General features: G+C 40.1%; 1 protein-coding gene across 3 annotated transcripts; it reads left to right on the plus strand.

Annotated features, from left to right (window-relative positions):
- The first annotated feature begins 214 nt into the window (after positions 1–214).
- On the plus strand, positions 215–16,594 carry LOC146575928 (uncharacterized). 3 transcript variants are annotated; one of them, XM_085270860.1, is made up of 17 exons: positions 215–335; positions 837–897; positions 2,290–2,626; positions 2,828–2,930; positions 3,053–3,188; positions 4,052–4,161; positions 4,318–4,577; positions 4,744–4,967; positions 5,196–5,306; positions 6,588–9,401; positions 10,669–10,816; positions 10,999–11,104; positions 13,181–13,337; positions 13,585–13,671; positions 13,995–14,136; positions 14,292–14,374; positions 15,209–16,594. In XM_085270860.1, exons 1-17 carry the CDS (start codon positions 316–318, stop codon positions 15,263–15,265), a joined length of 4,956 nt encoding a protein of 1,651 aa, XP_085126986.1. In that variant the 5' UTR covers positions 215–315; the 3' UTR covers positions 15,266–16,594. The 3 variants fall into 3 exon arrangements, with proteins under 3 accessions (XP_085126986.1, XP_085126988.1, XP_085126987.1); XM_085270862.1 differs by having other exon boundaries at positions 6,612–9,401; XM_085270861.1 differs by having other exon boundaries at positions 4,765–4,967.
- Positions 16,595–20,991: the final 4,397 nt, after the last annotated feature.

Raw genomic sequence — 20,991 nt, forward strand, 5'->3', positions numbered from 1 at the left:
TTAACTTCACTAAAATTACTGTGTAGTAATCCAGTTAAGATGTTGACCTAATCCTGCAAAACTCTAATGGAGTTTGCCAACTCGCTGTGGGATTACGTGTGCGTGTGCATGTGATGTGTCTCTCTGGGACTCTGTGGTACAGACCTGTATGTGATTTGCTCTCTCTCTCTCTCTCTCTCTCTCTCTCTCTCTCTCTCTCTCTCGATCTTGCCAGAGTAAAACAGAGCTCACATCTACCAGACAGATCACAATGTGAGCCAAAAGTTCTTGCGTTTAGTTAGTCTCTGTCAGGGTGTTAACCTTGTATGACTGAAAATGATGTCCAAGAAGCCAAGGTAGGTACCTATTTACTTATTTATTACATTAAAACAAGTCGATATGAAGACAGGTATAAACTAAATGTACCTTATACAACAGTTCTTCTAATTTTTGGCTTTTTTTCTCAGTTAAAGTAAAAACTTTAGCAGATTGTTACATCATTATGCTTGTTAACCTCATAGTCTTTCATGAATCAAACCTAGTTTGATGTTTGCTGTTTACTTGGCATGTGAGCCTCATCGTTATGTTTTCATGAATAAAAGTATCTGCGCAGGTTATCATTTTGACCAGCAGCAGTCATCACTGGCTGTGTGCTGTTGGGTTTATTTCACAAGCTCTCTTACAAGTAAAATATAATATCAATGCAGCTGTTGTGAAACTAGTAATATGAAAAAGAAAGGTAGTATCTTTATCTTTGTAACCAAATAAAACAATAACATTAAATAAGTGTTTTGGGAAAGTTCAGGTTGTCTGTTGCCAGGATTTATGTGAAGCTGCCTTAATCTTATCTATCGCAGGTGGCAGGAGACCCCAATGAACACTAAGACCAACAATCCCACACAGAAGAAAGGGGGAAAGGTAAGTGCAGGTTTAAAACTCTCAGTAAAATCATTTAGTGTTGCTTTTATAGATGTAATTACGGGGATTATTATATGTTAAAATATGTTTACAGATTATAATCCAACAAGTTATTTTCAAACATCTAAATATTGTAATTTAGGTTTGACAGGACACTGGTCTCATCCTTTTTAAACTCTTCCTAACATACCTTAGATCAGGGGTAGCAAGCCTTAGGCCTGGAGGCTAGAAGTATCCCGGAAAATACTCGAATCCAGTCCACTGGATGTTTTTGGAAAAGGAGCACATAAATGAATGAAATTGCAGAAAAGTTCCTGTTTTTCACTATCTACAATAGAATTTTTTTTTAAATGTGTTCACAGTAAAATAAATAAATCTAATAAGAAATTTTCTGTGAATTACCAAAATGTTTTGTTTTAAAATTACAGGGTTGTCTTGACAACAAGCTAGCTTTAACATTTATTTCTTACAATTTAAGCCTAAAGAGTCGTGCTAACAGATGTATTTCATTAACTACAGCAACATTTCTTTATCATGTAAAAAAAACGAGCCGTTCTGTTGCAAGTGCACCTCTTTTTTGTTCTATTTAGATAACTCGGGGATTAAATGTGCAGTTTAACTACTTTACACTGATGGAAAGGGGTGTTTCACTGGGAGGTGTGGGCTGTATGTGGGCCACAATGTAAATGAGTTTGACATTAAACCGCACTGCCAAGCTTTTAGTGAAAGAATGTGCTGTGTTATGCTCACAAACAAAACAAAACAAGTATTTCCTTTTATGATTTGTATTGATCATCTGCAGCAGATACACATTACAGTTGAAACAGCACCCCTTTCTTTAGTCTCAGACTGTGTAACCACGCACAGTTCCCTCAGACTGAGTGCATGTTTTTTGTTTTTTGTGAGATTTTCACGCATTTGATTTTGATTTACATAGCCATTAATGGCTAAAGATCAACATGGTGCAGTTAAAACCTGCACATATCGCCAAGTCAGGACTTAGTCGAGCATCCTCTAATTGATTTCTCTGTCGTGAGATCCAGCCGCAGATTCATTACCTCTGCAGTTAGTGAGGGTGCATCTACTGAGACTGGAATAGATTTGCTGGCTCTCTGAGTGCGCTCAAGCGCTCAAGTGTGATTAAGTTTACAGCTTGTGTGTGTGTGTGTGCGTGTTCATGGTTGCAGTGTCGTCAGATGGTTCTTAAGCAAATTAAGAGCTCCAATCAGGATTAAATTGTGCTCTTCATTGTGTGTGTCAAAGACGGGAAGTTAGGATGGGAGGGTGAACATGAGATATAAGTGAAAAACATGCAGAACTTCATCATTTTGTGATTGATTTCTCCTCACACAACCACTGAGGCTCCGTTTTCTCTCTCTATCACTTACGTAGGACCTCACATCACTACCAGCACCTGGAGGGAAGCAGGCCGGCAGCAGTGTGTCTAAAGCCGGTGTCAGCAGCGGACGGAGCAGCAGCCTGGGCAGAGGCAGCAACTTAACTGCAGCTGTTAGTAAAGTTGGCGGGAGTTTGAAAAGAGGCAGCCTCAGCCACCCGGGCTCTGCTGGTCACCCGGTTGCCAGACAAGCATCCCACACAGCCAGAGCAGGTCCCCGCCTCTGCAGCAGCCGAAGCTTTTCATCCCTCCACACCACCTCCCTCTCTGCTGTTCCCTTCATGAGAAGCAGCCGCTCTCTCAACAGGCTCGACCAGAAATCTGCCGGAGAAGGTAACTCCACGCATGTTTCATCTTTGTGTCTAGTTTTCTAGTTTTAAAATAAATATTCAGACTATCCATTAAGGCTAACTTCCTAAATAGTTTTCTTAATCTAAAGATGAAGAAGTTGCTGATTTAGAAAGAAAATAATGATAAATACACTGAAAAGGACTCACAGATTGTTTTTTATCTTCACTGCTGCCTTTATGTCAGAGTCAGACGGTGCATTAGGGAAGTCACAAGCTAAGAAAGGACAAGCCTCTGGGAAGAAGACCCTGAACTCTAGTCGGTTGTCTTCCTCTTTGGAGAAAATCAGGTTTGGTTAAATTCGTTTAAAACGCTGAAATGCTGCTGTTTTTCTAATGAAAAATAAATGTTACATATGGTCTGCAGTCAGTATTTCCTGTTTTGTCCATCTGCTTTTATGTTTTTAATCAGAGGTAGCAAAGAGCCATGCCATGGAAATAATGCTGACAGAATGAAAACAAGCAGCTCCCCTCAGCTAGCAGAGCCTTCCTCCTCTTTGGTTTCCACCAGTGCACAACACCATCACTGCATCAAAGCAAAGAAACTGGTACTGTTAATTTTGAGATCTTATTTATGTATATATGACAGTTTTCTGTTTAAATCTTAACACGCTCATGCTGATGAGCTACAGACCATTCTGTAAATATCTTATGATAGTGGGTTGAAAATCACTCCACATAAAGGCAAACCCAAGAATTTAAATATCCATATTTATATATTTAGACAGTAGGAATGGTCCTGGCTGGAGTTATTCAGGTTATTAAATCTGTGCCACAGGCATCTGTCATTGGCTTTGCACCATTCACTATTTTTGAGAAAGGACAACACCTTTATTACACTACAACTCCCATTACTGCCCTTAAATGTGGGCGATTGTGGCTCAAGAGTTTGCAGTTCGTCTTGTAATCGGAAGGTTGCTGGTTCGAGCCCCGGCTCCGACAGTCTCGGTCGTTGTGTCCTTGGGCCATTTACCATTTAAATGAGCAGTTACTGCATAAAACAAAACTGACAATAAAGGGCAAGCATCTGTGCATTAGTGCATGGGCTGGGTAGCAAGAATCCAGCTTGTTATTTGCTTCCTTCTTGATTTTTTTAATACATTTGTAATACTTTAATGTTTCAGATCATTAAACAAATTTTAATATTAGTCCAAGATAAGTTGAGGAAATATTAAATGCAGTTTTTAAGTGATGATCGTTTATTTCGAGGAAAACTTGTTTGATATTAAACATTAAAGTGTGACAAATATGCAAAAACCCAAATTTATCACAGCCCTGTAAGTTTTCTAGAAAAATAACAAAGTCATCCAACATTTTAAGTAAAGATACTGGTGTCACTGCAGTGGGAAACCGTTTTAAGCCAAAAAAATCCTTAAAGGTTCGGTGATAAAAACTGTGTCCACTTTCACAGACCACAGACGGGGTGTACACGCTGTGTGCAATGACTGCTGGGATGAAACGGAACTGGGTCCACGCAGTGTTCAAGAACGTGCGGCCCAGTTTTACACATGACAACACAAGGTAGACTTTTTTAAAAGATAAGTGCTGCATCATTGGAGTGCTGCATTATATTAATATATATTCTAGTGGGTATGGGATGATTTTTGGAAGGTTTATGATAGTCTAAATACTTATAATCAAGCTTAGTAGATGAATTTACTTAAATTGTACTCACAGCTCTCTTTCAGAGCCGGAGACTCAGCAGCTGCAAGAACATGGAATGAGCAACCAGAGAGAAGTTTCACATCAGCAGCAGGAAAAAGAGGACTCCAAAGTGCAGGTAGAAAGAGTGCAGAGCTCAGTCAATGGAAACGCTTCATTGTCTCTTCTCCCTGGCTCACCTGGTGCTCCAGCTCCTACCGATTCTCCATCCCAGGTGGAGGAGGAGGGCACAGCTGCTCACCAATGCTCATTTCTTAGTGGAACCACACAAACTGGTGAGCCATTAAACGAACTCAGACTTAGGTAACTTATTCAATGATCTGCTGTGAAATCTAAAATCATATCTAGTTATACTGACACATGCCATAAATATGAATCTAACAGAATGTATGTTAACATATTATATATATATACTTTTCTTTTTTTAAAAAAACAAACAAGCATGTGGTCTTCTGTGCAAAGGGTGGGAAGAATGCCAAAGTCTCAGCTCAGTGGTGCTGCCAAAGGACGTGGTGAATGACAGTTTGAACATGCAGACTGCAAGTGAATATCAGACTAAACAGAGTCTCCAGAGGGAAGACCAGCAGGTAAACAGCACCTGTGATTGCACAAAAGTTGAGGAAACTCTGGCATGTGAGCAGCAAACTGGGCAACTTGTCAAAGAGGTGAGATTGTATTTGCATTTCCACCACAATAACAAGAACACACGTGATATATTTTCTTATGCATCAAACCAAAAAGCAGAGTCCAACTTATATAGGTACAAAAGTCTGATCTTTGGTCTGCATTTTTAGGAAACATCAATACAGATATCTTTAATCTACTAAAGAAAAATGAATGAATGAATCAGTCGAATAAATGAACACATCCAGTTTATTACTCTTTTTTATCAGCTGGAACAAACTCAGAGGGAACTGTCTCGACTCCAGCAGTTAAACAGGAATCTGCAGGACGAGCTGCAAAGAGAGAAAGAGATCCATTCAAGGGATTGCTTTGGCGCACAGGTATAATGCATGAGACTCCTTAAGTCTTCTATTTAAATCTAGATTATATCAATTTTCTCCCAGAATCCACACGAGTCAGCTCACCACACCTGACTCCGTGCACAGGGACAGACTGTTGAATATAACAATAATTCCAAACTGTAACAAGAGCAAGAGTAGAGCTTCACTGTCTGCTTTCAAGGCAACAACCCAGCAAGACTAACCCACTGTTGCTTCCTTATGAAGCTGCCCAAAGAAGCTCATCAGAGCAATGTGGAAAGGCCAGCACACACACACACACACACACACACACACACACACACACACACACACACACACACACACACACACACACACACACAAAGAAAGAGGGAGAATGGAGACAGACATGGGTACATGACCTGGGACACAACTGGGTTACAGGATATTGAAAGGAGGCACAAAAGATGAAACTAAACTCACAGAAACTAGAACAAAGAACATAAACAGCAGACTGAAGCTCAAACACAAAACTTATCATAACTTAGAAAACAACATATTCAGACAGACATCGTTATATTACACTTTCAAAAACGCAAGTCCAGAAGTCAAAATCTGACTCCGGGACCGTGACATATATCTTGTCCGATGGCAGACTTTCCTTCAGAGAGCATATTGAGCACTTGAAAAAAGGGAAGGTTAGGCTGAGTTTGAAATAGGGCCTGTCTTAATGTATCTGTTAAGAAAACACATGTACAAGCTGCTTTTTTAAATGCGCTTGATTACAGTTAAATAATTTACATGCAGGCAGCTTGTTCTGTAAAATATGTCAATCCAAACGTGCTGAGCTGTGTGCTGTGCTGACTGTTCATGAATAATGCAACAGTCGAAAGTAGCTTTTTACTTGTTGACTTCCTTTCATACTGGTGTGGATTCTTTGGCAGGTCTCCTTTGAAAAATAAAAGGTAAAGATTAAATTAAAATAAATAAACAAATAATAAATAACTAAATAAATAGTGATTTCCCTCTTTGTTGGAACAAAACCAGGGAAGTTTAGCAGTTAACCATCAGCCATGGACACTGATAAATGCCATGATAGTATCAATTAGCAAGGGCATTGTTGGCTAGTAGTGATATTCAGTTTATATTCCGGTGCATCCTTAAATGTTGAGCAAATTTCCAAGTTAAAATGCTTTAAAGCAGCAGATTCCATCCATGAAACGTTAACTTTTCTTTTCTGTCAGAGTTTCTAGCCCTAATACAATACAATACAATACAATACAATATAAAGTTTTCTCTTAATCAAAACCTTTTGTCTTGTAGAATAACACCAACTCATCTTCACAGCAATCTTTGGCTCTACAGCGACTGCAGAAGATAAATCAGGACCTTCGCTTTGAGCTGGAAGCACAAAAGAGAAGTCAGGAGGAAGCCAGAGAGGCAGAACTACGGCGAAGAGTAGATCTCTTAGCCCAGCAAGCTCAGCTGCTGGTTACGGGTGACGCCACTGCACTCGCACAAGCCCATATCGAGCAAGATCGCCAGAGGTTTGAGGAGCGGCAGGTGGAGTGGGAGCGCTGTGTGGCCTCACTGAAGTCCCAGCTGAACATCAGCGAGGAGCAGAGGAGGGAGTCCGAGTCTCGCTTGACACAGCTTCAGCAGGAATTAGATAGCTACCAAAACCTTCAGCTGGAGGCTGAGAAGCTGCGGAAAAATCTTGATGAGGTGTCAGCAAAGCTTCATAACTATGAAGAGACTCAGGCTCAAAAAGATGCTCGGCTACAGAAGCACCTCATGCTTCTTCAAGCAAGTCAGGAGAGGGAGCGACGGAGCTTGATGGCAAGCCTGGCGCAGGCTGAGCAGCATTCACAAGATCTCCAGGAGAAACTGGACAGGTCTGAGCAGCAGGTGGAGAGTCTCACTAAGACCCAGACGTGGACGAGAGAAATCGAGGTGGCACAACGGCAGCTTCAGGAAGAGCTGGCACGTACAATATCTGCCATACAGCGACTCCAGGAGGAAAGGGAGCAACTCGATCGTCGCTGCCTTGAGCTGCAGGATCAGTTAGCAGAGGCAGACAGGGAGGTGGGCAAGCTGCAGGAGCGCTTGAAAACAGAAGAAACGCACTACTACAACCTGGAGCACACGTATGAGAGAGTCTGTGAGGAACTGCAGGTGGCACTGGGAAAACTGCAGCAAAGGGAGTCTGATACGCAGGACATAAGAGAAGGATATGAGAGACAACTTGATAGGAAGGAGCAAGAGCTGAGTGAAGTTTTGCTAAAGATGGAAGTCTTGGGTAACAGCTTGGAGGAGACGGAAGTGAAACTGAATGAGGTGCTGAAAGCATGCACCTGTGCCTCTTCTCAGCTGCAGGATAACTCAGCGGAGATGATGAATTCTAAAGAACCTGCAGAAAATGGCCCAAAATCACTGGATGAATCATATCAATACCTCATCACTGCAGGAGATGACCCAGAGCGCTTTATGTCTGTAATCCAGCTGCTTGAAACCAAGCTTTATGTAACGGAGGAGAAGCTAAGAGACATCACACAAAGGCTGGAGGAACACCAGAGTCACATCAGCTGCCGGGACCCCCAGCTTTGCTCCCAGCTGACCCAGAGTCGAGCGACTACCCAGCACCTCAGTCTACTTCTTCACAATCAGGCCAAGAAGAGCCAGCGCTTTGCCCAAGAGACAGAGAATCGCTGCAGGATGCTAGTCGGCAGGTTTCAGGTGGCTCAGAACATCATACAGGCCTGCAGAGAGAGACTTCATGCTAGTCCCCTCGATATTCCAGACTTGGAGAAACAGCTGGCTACGGTCGCTGCCTGTCTTCAGCAAGGAGAGAAAGATGCAGTGAAACACCAGCATGAATCATATAATGTCAGCAAAGGAGAGGGCAAGATCCTCAATGAAGAGAAATCAGCCGGGGCTAAGAGTAACATGAGTAAACCGACTAATACTTGGTCCTCTTTGGATGAGGGTGGAAGTGTTGAGAGGTGCTTAATGAGGGAAATATTCGTAGTAGAAAAAATCGTGTCTGTCCTTCAGAGCCAACATGGTCAGATAACCTCAATATCAAGAAACGATGAGGGGGATGTGGCACAAAGGTACAAAAACATAATCGCTCGAAGAATAGCGTTAAAAGCACAAGAAAGGATGCGATCTGAGAGAACAGGGTGTGACAGCGATGAACTTTTAGAAAGTTTAATCTGTACAGTTTGTGCTGAAGAGGAGCTAATTTATGCTGCCTTAAAAATTCATCAACAGTACGAGGGTGTGACTCCAGTAAACAGCAAAGACGCTGAGGACCGAATGACAGGTCTGGCAGATATCAGTCCCTCGGAGTTGGCTTCTTATGAGGAGAGACTGCAGGAAGATGCCAGGGGCTTGGAAGAACCAGAAGAAGAGGACCAATCAGATAACAAAAAAATGGAGGAAAAGAAAAAACCAGACTGGTTAGAGAGGCTAATATCCCGGCTGCAGAGAAGGGCTACATTTTTACACCAGCTCTGCCTGGTAAACTCTGGTGACAGCAGACCTGTCGGTGGTGATGACATGGAGCATAGAGGGAAGGAAGCTGCTGCCTTTGACTTAAAATGTATGCTGGACCACGCAAAGTTAATTTATTTGTCAGAGCGGATGTACATGGATTTAAAGCAGGAGTTTCAAATTGACGTGAACAAACTGGAAGAGCAGCGCAACGATGGAATAGAGGAGCAGGAGGCCTTAAATGACACAATATGCCAGCTTCAAGAAGACAACGGCGCGCTGAGAAAAGAACTGGAGCTGGCTGAAAAGAAGATAATATCAGTAGAGACCGGGAACCAGAAACTCCTAGAAGACATACAGAAGATTGAGGATTATCATGCAGAACGAGTGGAAAAACTGGAAGGCGAGTTTCAGGAGAAGATAAAGGAACTGCAGCAGATCCACGAAGAGGAGATGAAGCACTTACATGGCTACTACACCAAGTCCTGTGTTTCCAGAGAGAAACAGAGCAAATCCCGCACAGAGGCACCTCTTTACATCCCAAATACATCTTGTCTACCAGAGCAGAGTGTGATGGAGCGGGAAACAGAGGAGGACTTTGGGATCCAAATGAATTACAAGAAAGATTTGGAAAACGTTCAGGTAACCAAGACTTTGCATCACGTGAGATAATTAGTCTTAAAGTATGTATTTTTAAAATTCATTTTACAGATTTATTTTTCTCTATCAAGTTCAAATTCTACTTTCATCACTTTATTCATTACTTTACTTAGTTGAAGCCTTAAATCAATTAGGGTTACATCAGAATTAGCAAGGCTACAATGTAACTATGGAACAAACACTATTCCTAAAAGTAAAAATACAATCACTCAATCAGCCACAACTGTAAAACCACCTGCTTGATTTTGGTTTCCCTCCTCCTGGGAAATCAGCACTGACTTCTGCCTTCCCCTCAATTCATGCTTACTCCATCTGCCATTACCTATTAGAAATGCTGTTAAATCTAAATGAGGATGTGGTCCCAGCTAGTCAATGAATATACCGCAGCATCCATGATTTCTCAGCAGAACATTGAATTCTAAATAAATAAATGATACTGATTTTACCTGTTGCTGGTTTCAGTGTTATGGCTGCTGGTGTAGATTTCTCTACACTTTACATATATAATAATCAGCCACTTTGTTAGTACCCCAGGCTGGTACAGAGTTGGGCATGCTTTTGCCTTCAGACCTGCCTTATATCATGGCACAGATTCACAGTGATGTAAATTTAGTCCCTATTGATGTGACAGCATCACACATTTCCTGCAGATTTGTCGGCTTTACATCCATGACACGAATCTCCTGCTTCACCAAATCCCAAACTAATTATAGGGTATAAAAATTTGTATCTTGGTAGATTTAAAAAAATGTATTTAATGAGATTTTTCCAATGCCTGACTAAAGCTGGCAAGGAAACAAAAAAATTGTCTGCAGTTTGTGGAAAATTGTTTTTTACTATAATTTATAGTACACTATAATTTTATTTATTTATTTATTTTAACGGGTTGTACAGAAGCTCCAAACGCAATTTCATTGTTCTTTGACAATGACAATAAATAAATACTTGATACAAAGGTGCTCTGCTGGATTGAGATGTGGCGATTGTGGAGGCCATTTGAGTACAGTTAACTCTTTGTTATGTTTAAGAAAGCCGTTTTGAGTGTATATAGACTATATCAAGCACAAAAGTTATTTTTGGCTGCTCTCTTATTCACAAAGGTCGTCGCAGCAGCTACCTCCCCCTCCTGACACACCACCCGATGGATTTGGGTATCCTCCTAAAATTAAACCTATTAGGCAAATGTGAAAACCGTCACACCACAGAGCCACTCATATCGCACAACAACCACCTTTAAATATCATTATAGGCTTCCTGTGAACAGGAGTTGACTGCTGTGGAGGAAATGCACAGGGATCTGATAGAAGACTTGCAGCAGCAGCATCAGAAGGAGGTGGCTGAACTTCTGAAGGAGAAAGAGCAGCTCCTGCAGGAGGAGACAGCCGCGACAATGGCAGGCAAGCAAGAAAACATGGAACATAAATGCACTGTTGTCAAAACATTTTTATTGCTAAGTTGTGTTTAATACTAATTAATAATACATTTGATTAATTAGTTGTAAGAATGCTATATTAGAGTTATGCCTGATAGGAATAATTCCACCAAGGCAGTACTGAAAGTAAGTTCTGCTTCTCGACAGCTATTGTGGCAATGAGGAGGGCTCACAAACTGGAGCTAGAGAAAAGCAGACAGTCCCAGCGCATCATGGAAAGCGATGATGTCACGCTGCTCCACGGCGAATACGAGTGAGTGACGTGTGGTTTCAAAATGTTTGCCAACCCCCCCCCAAAAAAAACCAGCTTGTATTTTATTGCAGCATTTACTGTAGAGGTGTTGTACTGCATTTGTACTTGTTACCTGTACTTCATATCGTGAGCAGGTAACAGTGTTAATGGTATGAAATGTTTCTAGAACTGCAGGTTAATTCGTGCTATTTTTTCCCTCTGTGTGCAACATCATTTTCATTTACAGTTTTTTCTGAATGCTTAAACCCTAACTGTGATTCCTGTAGCACAATCTCTAAAACTATTCAGACTTATAGCAAAACCACTCACTGAGTTTGCAAAACTAAAAGCACAAAAACTGCTTTGCACTCAGTTTGCAATTTTGTAACACACACTTTGCAAAACGGTAGGCACAATTCACTGCACAACACTCAATTACCAAATTTCCAACACACTCCTAGCAAAAGTATACACATGTATGGCTATCATTAACACTAATTTGCCAACTGTCTGGCACACTTTCTTAGATAATTAGTTCACTTTGCAATCAGCCTAAGCACTATAATACAGGTAAGCTGTGTGTGCGGAGTACAATGGAGGGAGCAGAAAGAGTGAGAAGTAGAGGAGGCCGAGGAAGAGGACGTGGAGGTGAAGAAGTAGGATGAAGAGGACGACAAGGACAAGGAGGAGCAAGAGGAAGACGAGGAGGGGGGAGAGGAAGATGAGGAGGGGGGAGAGGAAGGGTAGGAAGAGTAAGAAATAGAATTGCTGATGACATCAGAGCTACAATAGTGGACCATGTAATCAACCGTGGAATGACCCTGAGGGTAGCTGGCCAACGGGTCCAGCCTAACTCGAGCCGCTACACTGTAGCAAGTACCATAAGGACATCTTGAAATGAGAATCGGTTAGTACAGTCACTTCGCACAAAGATTTGTAGCACTGCCATATGCCAATGAGAAACACACCAATACCATTGATGTAAAAATACTGAAATTGTTACTTTACAGAATTGCTAGATGACCAGATGCTGGGGGCAGAGGAAGCATGTTCACTGCAGACCAAGTAACCCATATAGTCATTATGGCAATTGCAAATAATCCTATACTTGGAAATAAACACTTGTGTTTGTTTTGATGTGTTTGAATAAACACCAGTACTTGAAGTTTGGATCCCTCTATGCTTATGGATCTATGACAGAAGTATGAGCTCAAACTGACATAGCCTACCTTGTGCACAGAGAAAGCAAAAGCCAGATGTGTTTTGTATTCATACCATCAGTGTGCAGTTGGCGCATTGTGTGCTTAGTAGATGATGGCTTGTGTGTACTGTTTGATACGGAAACACCATTTTTACGAAGGTGTGAAGAGTTAATCTAGCTGTGTTTGCTTTTGCAAGAGAACTACAATGTTTTGATTATTGGGTGACAGGTTTTCTTATTTGTGTGAAGAGTTTTGCAAAATTAGCCAATAGTTACAAAAAATGTGCTTAAGCAATCAGAAAAAACTGTAACAAGATTGTAAATCTGTGGGATGTAAACTGCATTTTTAGATTTAAAATATGTTTCAATAAAATATTGCTGTTGAATTTTGCTGTCTTTTTAAGTTTTGCATTGTGTTATTGTTTTGGCCATAAGTTTAACAGTTTTGAAAACAGTATGTAAGTACATGCAAAATGTCCTGTACGTACAAAGATTTTTGGCAGTTGTTGTGTCTGAGTGAGAAAATAATTCATGAAATTTGAGAGATGTAGTCATTGAATGCATTTTGTGCCAAAACAATGATAACTGATCCTCAGTTTAGCCCACATAGACTTCTGTTGTGCTCACCGTGTGAGGAGTTTTGCAAAAGTGACCTAAGTATTGAGAAATGTGTCCTAGCGTCTGTAAAAAACTGTAATGAGAGTGGTCATCATTGGAAATCTGTTAAACACAGACGGCAAATGACAAATACACATTCTTTTATAATAGCTGTTTTAAAACACAATCTTTACTTGCAATAAGATTCATGAATTAATAAACCAGCGCAGATCATGGAGGAAGAGACAACTGCTTGCTTTCCCGTTCGTCATCATCTGTGCTTTGCTTTGTCATCAAAGGAAGGAGATCCAGTTATTGCAGAAGGAGCTGGAGATGCTGTCGGTTCAGCACACCGAGAAATGCCTGGAAAACTCTCAGCTCAGAGAGGAACTGCAAGATGAGAGAAAATCAATGATGCAGTGCCAAAAAGAAAACCAGGAACTCAAAAAGAAACAGGTAGACAGACTTCTTTTCACTGAGCTTATATCAGCATCTCAGGAGAGACGCACAGAGAGGGAGTGCTCCCTGCTGTCCATACAACAGAGTCCAGAAAATACAGCTCCTGTATGTTTAATTATTCCAAACAGGCATCAGCAACAGCAATAGTCCAGTTCCTTATCTGCTCATCTCATTTATATTTAATATAGTTAGACGGAAATTATAGGCTTTGTGTGTGTGTTGATACAATTAATCTATGTTACAGGTGATTCTGAGGTCGAGGGAGGCAGAAATTCAGTTTCTCAGACAGGAATCTCATTCTCTCAGAGAAGAGTTGAAGATTGCTCAGATGGTAGTAATTTTAATTTATTATTATCTTTTTTAACTTTGTTAGCCTAGACTTTTGTTATATGTCAACTTTTATGTCGTGCTTTATATTTACTTATTTACTGGAATTAGTGGATAAATATAACAGCAAAAAAACAAAAACAAACCCCCCCCAAAAAACAAGTGATCCACATCAACCATGTTTAATTTACAATTTAACCTAATATCCTGTATGTAGTAATATATATAACCTAATCCAAAGTGTGTGTGTGTGTGTGTGTGTGTGTGTGTGTGTGTGTGTGTGTGTGTGTGTGTGTGTGTGTGTGTGTGTGTGTGTGTGTCACACAGGACAAAATATATGCTGAGAATAGGCTCAAGACCCCCTATACAAACAGCCAAGGTGAACCCCACCAACATGTCAATAGGCTTGGTGAAGATTTTAAGTTCTCCACCTGGTCTCCAAGAAGAGTCCCTGCAGGGCCGAGCCACGGTGAGACACGTTTCACAATGTGAAAGTGTGAAGTGTGTGACATTCATACAAAGTGTGCTGCCTCAGTGTGAAGCCTGATATCATTTATCAGCACATAGGTAATAAAGTTAAACTCAAGTATATACTGTTTTGTCTTTCCTCTTTCCCCCCCTCAGATGACTCTGAGGGAAAGGCAAACACTGCTACTTTTCCAAAGAAATCATCCCTCGTGCGACAAATAAGAGATGTCAGATCGAAGGTAAGAGCTGATGTGTCTTCAGTTTGACCAGAAAGCAAAAGTATCAGTTTTAAAATCTTTAAAAAGTAGATTCTACTGTTGCAATCTTGTCTGCAAACACTTTAAAAAAGCGCACTTACAGATTCCTCTTATTAATTCCATAGAAATGAAGAAGGTAAGTAGCAGTCAGAAGCTGCTAATCAAAGCTTCTGGCTGCTACTTACCTGATCATCAGCAAGAGTGAGCAACTCCATGTAATCAGAATTTGTCTCAGTTTGCTGGTCTGCAGGATTCAGGTGTGTTATAGCACAATGCCACAATCTTCCCAGGAGTGGGCGTCCAGCGTGGACTCCTGGCAGCTCAGTTTAGGTTTGCAAAGATGTATCTAAACAAACCACAAGACTTCTGGGACACCAAAATTGAGATGTTTGGCCGTAATGCAGAGCACCAGAAAACCAAACAGAGCATATAATCGTAAACACCTCATACCAACTGCCAGCACGGTGAAGGAGGGATGAGGAGTTTGGCATCTTGCACTCATTGATTCTACCATGAACTATTCTAAGGTGAAAAAAACCTCAATGAACTGAGGCAATGTTGTAGAGAAGAGTGGGCTAAAATTGCTCCACAACAACGTGAGAGACTGATAAAGTCATGCAGAGACTGATTACTTCAAGTTATTGCCGCTAAAGATGGTTCAAGTAGTTAAATGAAGAGGTGTAGTCAGGGTTTTTTTTATAGGGGTTCACTTTCTCTATCACATGACTACAACTTTTGCCCTCTATCATGACAAAAGACATTTAACAGATAAGATTTATTATTTAAATCATTTTTGTGCATCTCTTCATTCCTCAGAGTTTAAAAGAGGGCCTTTCTGTCCAAGAAAGGATGAAGCTGTTCGAGTCATTCTGATCCAGAGAAGATGACCAGCTGACATCAGAGCTTTTCAGAAATCTGTTTTATTATAACCTTTTTGTGTGTTGAATGATCAGAACAGGACACTAGAGGGCGCAACAAACACAGGTCATTTTACACATGCATTCAGTGCATTACACAGAGGTTTTGTAACTTAAAGACAAACTGTATTTTTATTGAAACACAGCTCACATAAGCGTATTGGATCACTTGTATTTGACATTATAGGCCACATAACGCAACATTTACCCTTCCAGCAGAGGAAATACATTCCTGAAAGAGAAGAGATGCTACTGTACTTTTATTACCTTCATATTTATTCGAAACAGCTGCTTTATGACTTCAAATAAATGAGCTTTCAAGTAAAACAAGGTTGGTCAAAAATAATGTGGATCTCTGTTTTCTTATTTTTTAAACAACCATTAACTAAAGTCAGTGTTTCTGTGCTTGTTTTGATTTTTCCTACAAACAAAATAACACTGACTGGATTTCACACAATGTACACAATCTTACGCTTTCAGGAAGAAAAAGGGACTTTAAAATCATAATTACCCTGCAAAAGGAAGAAAAACAGTTTAGAATGAGGTAATATCATTTAACATAAACTCTGGTAATGAAAGGAGGAAAGGGAAACATGGTTTCCTTGTATGATCTGTTAAACAGTACACCAAAGCACAGTGTTTACACCTTACTATAATTTGTTGCTTATATATTGCTTAGATCTTATGTGTCTCCTTGTCTATCTGACTTACCTTTTGTGACAGCGACACATCATCTATTTTTGTGTCTCGCTGTGTTATGACAGCTGAACTAAAACTATTAGTCACTTATAATCAGTGAATTTGTTGATTTTATCAGTGATTTATTAAATTGTTTGATCAATCAGAAAAAAGAAAATGATGGCCTTAAACAGACAAATTAAAACAAGTGGAGAGCAATAAAGATTTACTTATATTTAACTGATGTAAAGTACAGCCCAATTTTTTTTTTAAAAAGCAAGAAAATCGTGTAAAATGTGATTAAAAACAGAATGCAGAGATTCTCTGTACTGATGATGACATATTCACAGTCATTGTAATCTTACATTGAGACACATTATTCTGAAAAGGTTCCATAATTTGTAGACGTAGGGGTTTTTTTTGCAGTTTAATGAAACTCTGCCTCTCTTAAGACGGTCTTTTTTATACCCAATCACTAATTTAACCTAATGATCCTCAAACTTCCTCATACTGCTGAATTTTTTTTTTTACCACCACTTAATTTTCCAGCCGATTTTCCCAGTCCTGTCACAACATTTTAGAGACATGTTATTACCATCGAATTAAAAATTACCCACTTAAACATTTAAACTTCTAATGTTTTTATGAGATTTCATTGCATTATGTTTTTATTTACGTTCTTACACACAGTGTCCAAACCTAAACAGAAACCATTAGAGGCATCTGACCTCAGCATGTAAAATGTGACTCTAGTGATCTTATAATGTTACCTGGAAACTGCCCCTTGAGGACAAATGACGCAAAAAAATAAAGTTAACTGAACTCATTTTACATTGAGGTCCACATACAGACCACTTTACACTTAAGTGGACCGGATGAGTGAAATTCCACTTCCTGTCGGTGAAAAGACATTTAACTACATATTCAATAAATTATGATGTCCTAATATAAGATAAAGAAGTATAATTTCAACAGCATGTCTCAGTTTTTCCGCATGATAAATGTTTGAAACACAGAAAACATTCTGGTCGCTCAATGGCCAGACTCTTCCATGTTTATAAAACATAAAGTTTTAGTTGATTGATGTTTTTTTTTCTTTTTTCTAAACAAAATTTAGTATACAATGAAAAAAAGGAACTTTTGTGTCATTTAATTGTTTATCTGTTGATTAACTATTTCGATGTAGTGTGAATGACTGAGGGGAAGCTAAGTATCAGAAGAAAAAGCTGTAAAACTTGTAAAAATAAATTTAAAAGTCCAAAAATTTATGCCCTCCTTTATATTTTCCAATTTATGCCTTTGCTGGGCTACCTCTGCCCCCCGGGATTTATATTTGACGCCCCTGCTAGTCTGGATCAGGCAACATACCGGTAGCATACATTACTCCAGAACAAAAAAAATCTTTCCAAAGCATAAAAAAGTTGACTAGACTTTATGTTTATGCAGAAATGTTCATTTAACTACTCACAGGACATCCCGTGTGTAGATATAGCCGAGCTGTTAGGGTTACAGGATGAAGCCAGGGTGTCTGGTCACCAAAAACCTGCTGCTGCACAGCTCAGGATCAAACTGTGTGTCTCTTCCAAGGTAGAAACAGTCTTCTAATTACTTCTAAAACAACTGTCTTACTAAACAGACTTGGTTCATATTACTCAAACACAGCTCAGATAGCTCCTGAAGATTTATGTATGCTAAAATGTATTTATTAATTAATTAGTGTAATCAGCAGAGCATTTCTAAGGGCTTTTTAAAACATGTTTTTAAGCTTTATTTTTGGGAAACACTGACCCACATCTCCAGAGATCACATTTCTGTCTATGTCACAGCTCTCAGTGCTTTTGCAGAGCACATAACTTTGAAGGTACCCTGTTCTTTGGAGTCGCATTTCCAAAAAGGAACATCGCACCTCATTAAAACCCAACACCCATCTTTCCTTCCCTGTGACTGCCTGTGAAACTCCAGTCATGGTAGTTGACACTTTGAAATACCAAAGCTGATTCTTTGTGTTATGCATCATGGATGTAATTTGTAAGCTGGTGTGTGAAAATCCATGTTCGTTTTATTTTTGGACACAAAGTAAGATTTTGCGTCCTAAAGTGACAAATATGCTTTCTTACTGAAAAGTTAAGTATTTGCTGCAACTCTCATGTGGCATTTCAGCAAGTGCTGTTGGCAAAACTGATGGAATTGAATGCAGAAAAGTACCATCAGATAAACATTAACTGAATTTCTTTGTAATTTAAGCATTTTATTCCAGATCCTAATGCCCCGTTTCTTTTTGTATCAGCAGGGTGACAGAGTTCCTGGTATATATAATTTTTGAGTTTATATTGCTGCATTAATTAAAGCTCATAAAGTAGATGATTCATGACAGTCCTCTAAATACTTCTACATCTACTCAGTTTTCTTCTTTTGGCTGCCAAAGCAGATGATCTCCATGTTCTCCATCACTGTGGTCATCCTCTTTTCCTCCTGCTCTTTTCCTCTCCACGTGTCCAAACCACCTCGGCTTTGTCCCTCGAACTTTCTCTCCAAAGGGCTGAACCTGAGCTGTCCCTTTGATGCATTCATTCCTAATCTTCTCCATCCTCATCATTCAGAACAGTTACTAGACACTCAGTGTCAACCAAGAACTGAATTTAAATACAAAACCTGTTTAGAAATCATTCTTCATGGCAATAAAACCATTACCATGTACTTTTTAAAATGATCCTCTCTTCAAATAACTATGTAAAATGTATTCAAATTGCTACATCAGAGTAATAGTGACTGGAAAACATAAAGTTTCCTCACTGTATTTGTGTGTGTGTGTTTTCATGTGCACCTGCAGGGTTTGTTCTTAGTCCTGCCCCACAAACTCACCAGGCCCTCATGACTGATCAGCAACTGGTGAAGAAACACCAGTACACAGGTGCACCTGCTCGAGCTGTAAAAATAAGTGGCCCATTTAGCCATGCAAAGATCAATTACCGCAACTGGCTTGGAGACCTGCACAGTCCGCTTCTCCAGTGATACACTTCAGTGCTGCTGACGGGACCACGGCTTTGATTATTTGTGCGACGGGAGCCCAAGTTTGTGTTCTCAAATCGGCACAGAGCTGCGCAAACTTCATTCCCACTTTGATTTGAACCACACTGTTATAAAATCAGGTCTAGAGGCGTGTGACCTACATGCAACTTAACTCAAACTCGTCAGCGTTTCCATGACAATGGATAAATCCTTCGTTGTTCACCTGAGCATACCAGCCTTGGGACCAGGGGTGGTGATGCGGCTGATGGGTGTTTGTGCTGTAAGGAAAATATACCAAGAACAAACTAAACAAGTTTGGTTCATGAGATCTGTTTGTGATTTGACAGACCAGACCGTGGTTTATTTATTTATTTATTTATTTTATATCTAATGACTGATGGAAATAATGTGATTTAAAAAAAATCCACACTCTTTCATTATTCACTTGTATAGGGCAGAATAAGGGAAACAAAGATTTAATTAGGCTTTTGACTGAGTACAGTAAAGAGTGACCTGGATTCAACCTCCAGTGTGGAGCTATCATTGCCTCTATGTGTTACTGGAACTGAGAGTGCTTTATTATTATGTTCATTATGCAGGTCTGAAGCATATTCACTAACTGGAACAGGGAGGTTGGAGAACAGCTACTTTCATGTATCTTGTGTATGTTCAGCTTTTTGTTTCTGTCAGTTGGGTGAACAACGCCTCTCTTCCCCACTCACGAACAGTTTGTGTTGGCTGCCAACAGATATTTTGTACTGCATCTCATCCTTCATGTTTGCTCTCTCTCTTCCTTGATCACTGCTGCATGAAACAAGCTTGTCTTGGAGCTTTGCAAAGTTTACACCCTAACTACTCTGACTTCGTTTCTCCCTGCTGTTTTTAACAAGGAGCACATTACAAGCTACCACCAGTACAGCAGTATAGAGTATTGCTGGGTTATTACTGCATAATAGCAGTAATAGTTTTGTTTAACGGAGCTTGAGTAAAAACCGTGTGCCCTTATCCACACAGGGATAACCACAACATGGTGAAACACCTGAAATGAAAGTGTAGTGTGCTGATCAGCATTGAGCTGAGAATCTTAAAGGTGATCAAACACTTGTATGTTTATCAGTGCAGTCGAGCCTGGCCCACTTTATCCTGCTGCAGAGAAGGGCTCTTTAAATAACTCGCTGGGTATGAAGTATAGGCCGGGCACTGGACACACTTTGTCCTGATAGCACACTCCACATCCCCATCTGGGGCCGCCATCCCCTAACTGAACCCATAACCTATTTACAGGTCTGACATCATAGTAAGACTTCATAGTGTACATGTACAGTAATAATTATGAGCACTTAGAGAGCTAAGATCTGTAGTGCTTGTGTTTGTCTGTAGTCTGGCCAATTCTTCATGAATGTTGTTTTTTTGTGTGCATTATCTTGTATGCGAGCCAGTGAATCACATGCAAGATGCTTGCACCCAAAACAGATCCAGTGGGACTAACACTCACAAAGGTCAAATATTATTTCCTATTCTATTTAGAAAACTGATACCGAAGCCATCTCGCCTTAGCTTCCTTGCAGGCCATCATAGTGGCTCGTTGCACGTAAACCTTCCACCGATCCCTCTGCTCTGTGACGTTCTCCAGTGAACCTGGGTTAGGCTAGCACTGGAAAGATAATCCTGTTTTTGTCTTGTTTGAGAATTGCAAAGTGCTGGACAGCTACACACAGCTTGTAGATAACCCATGTTCAGTCCAACCATGCAATTTTTAACACAAACACACGTAAATTGTGTTTAAATACATTACAATCACAATATTTGTAAAAAAAAATTATACATGTACAAGCACACGTTTACCCCTGTGTTGCATCATCTTCCCTTTCAGTAGCACTCTGCAAATTTTATAGAACTTGGAGGAGCAGCTGCTGCAGTTTTGGAAGCCAAATGTTTTGCAGTTCTTGCATGTTATAAGATTTCAGCTGCCCAGCAGAGATGGGCTTCCTTTGC

The sequence above is a fragment of the Mchenga conophoros genome, linkage group LG4 (assembly GCF_057382185.1).
Source record: "Mchenga conophoros isolate Kocher_MC1m ecotype Shallow Benthic linkage group LG4, M_conophoros_male_GT1.1, whole genome shotgun sequence".
Taxonomy (NCBI): domain Eukaryota; kingdom Metazoa; phylum Chordata; class Actinopteri; order Cichliformes; family Cichlidae; genus Mchenga; species Mchenga conophoros.

Coding starts and splice junctions, on each gene's coding strand:
- LOC146575928 (XM_085270860.1), top strand. CDS start 316: ATGATGTCCAAGAAGCCAAG. Junction 4,968..5,195: donor CTGGGCAACTTGTCAAAGAG/GTGAGATTGTAT, acceptor CTTTTTTATCAG/CTGGAACAAACTCAGAGGGA. Junction 11,105..13,180: donor CTGCTCCACGGCGAATACGA/GTGAGTGACGTG, acceptor TTGTCATCAAAG/GAAGGAGATCCAGTTATTGC.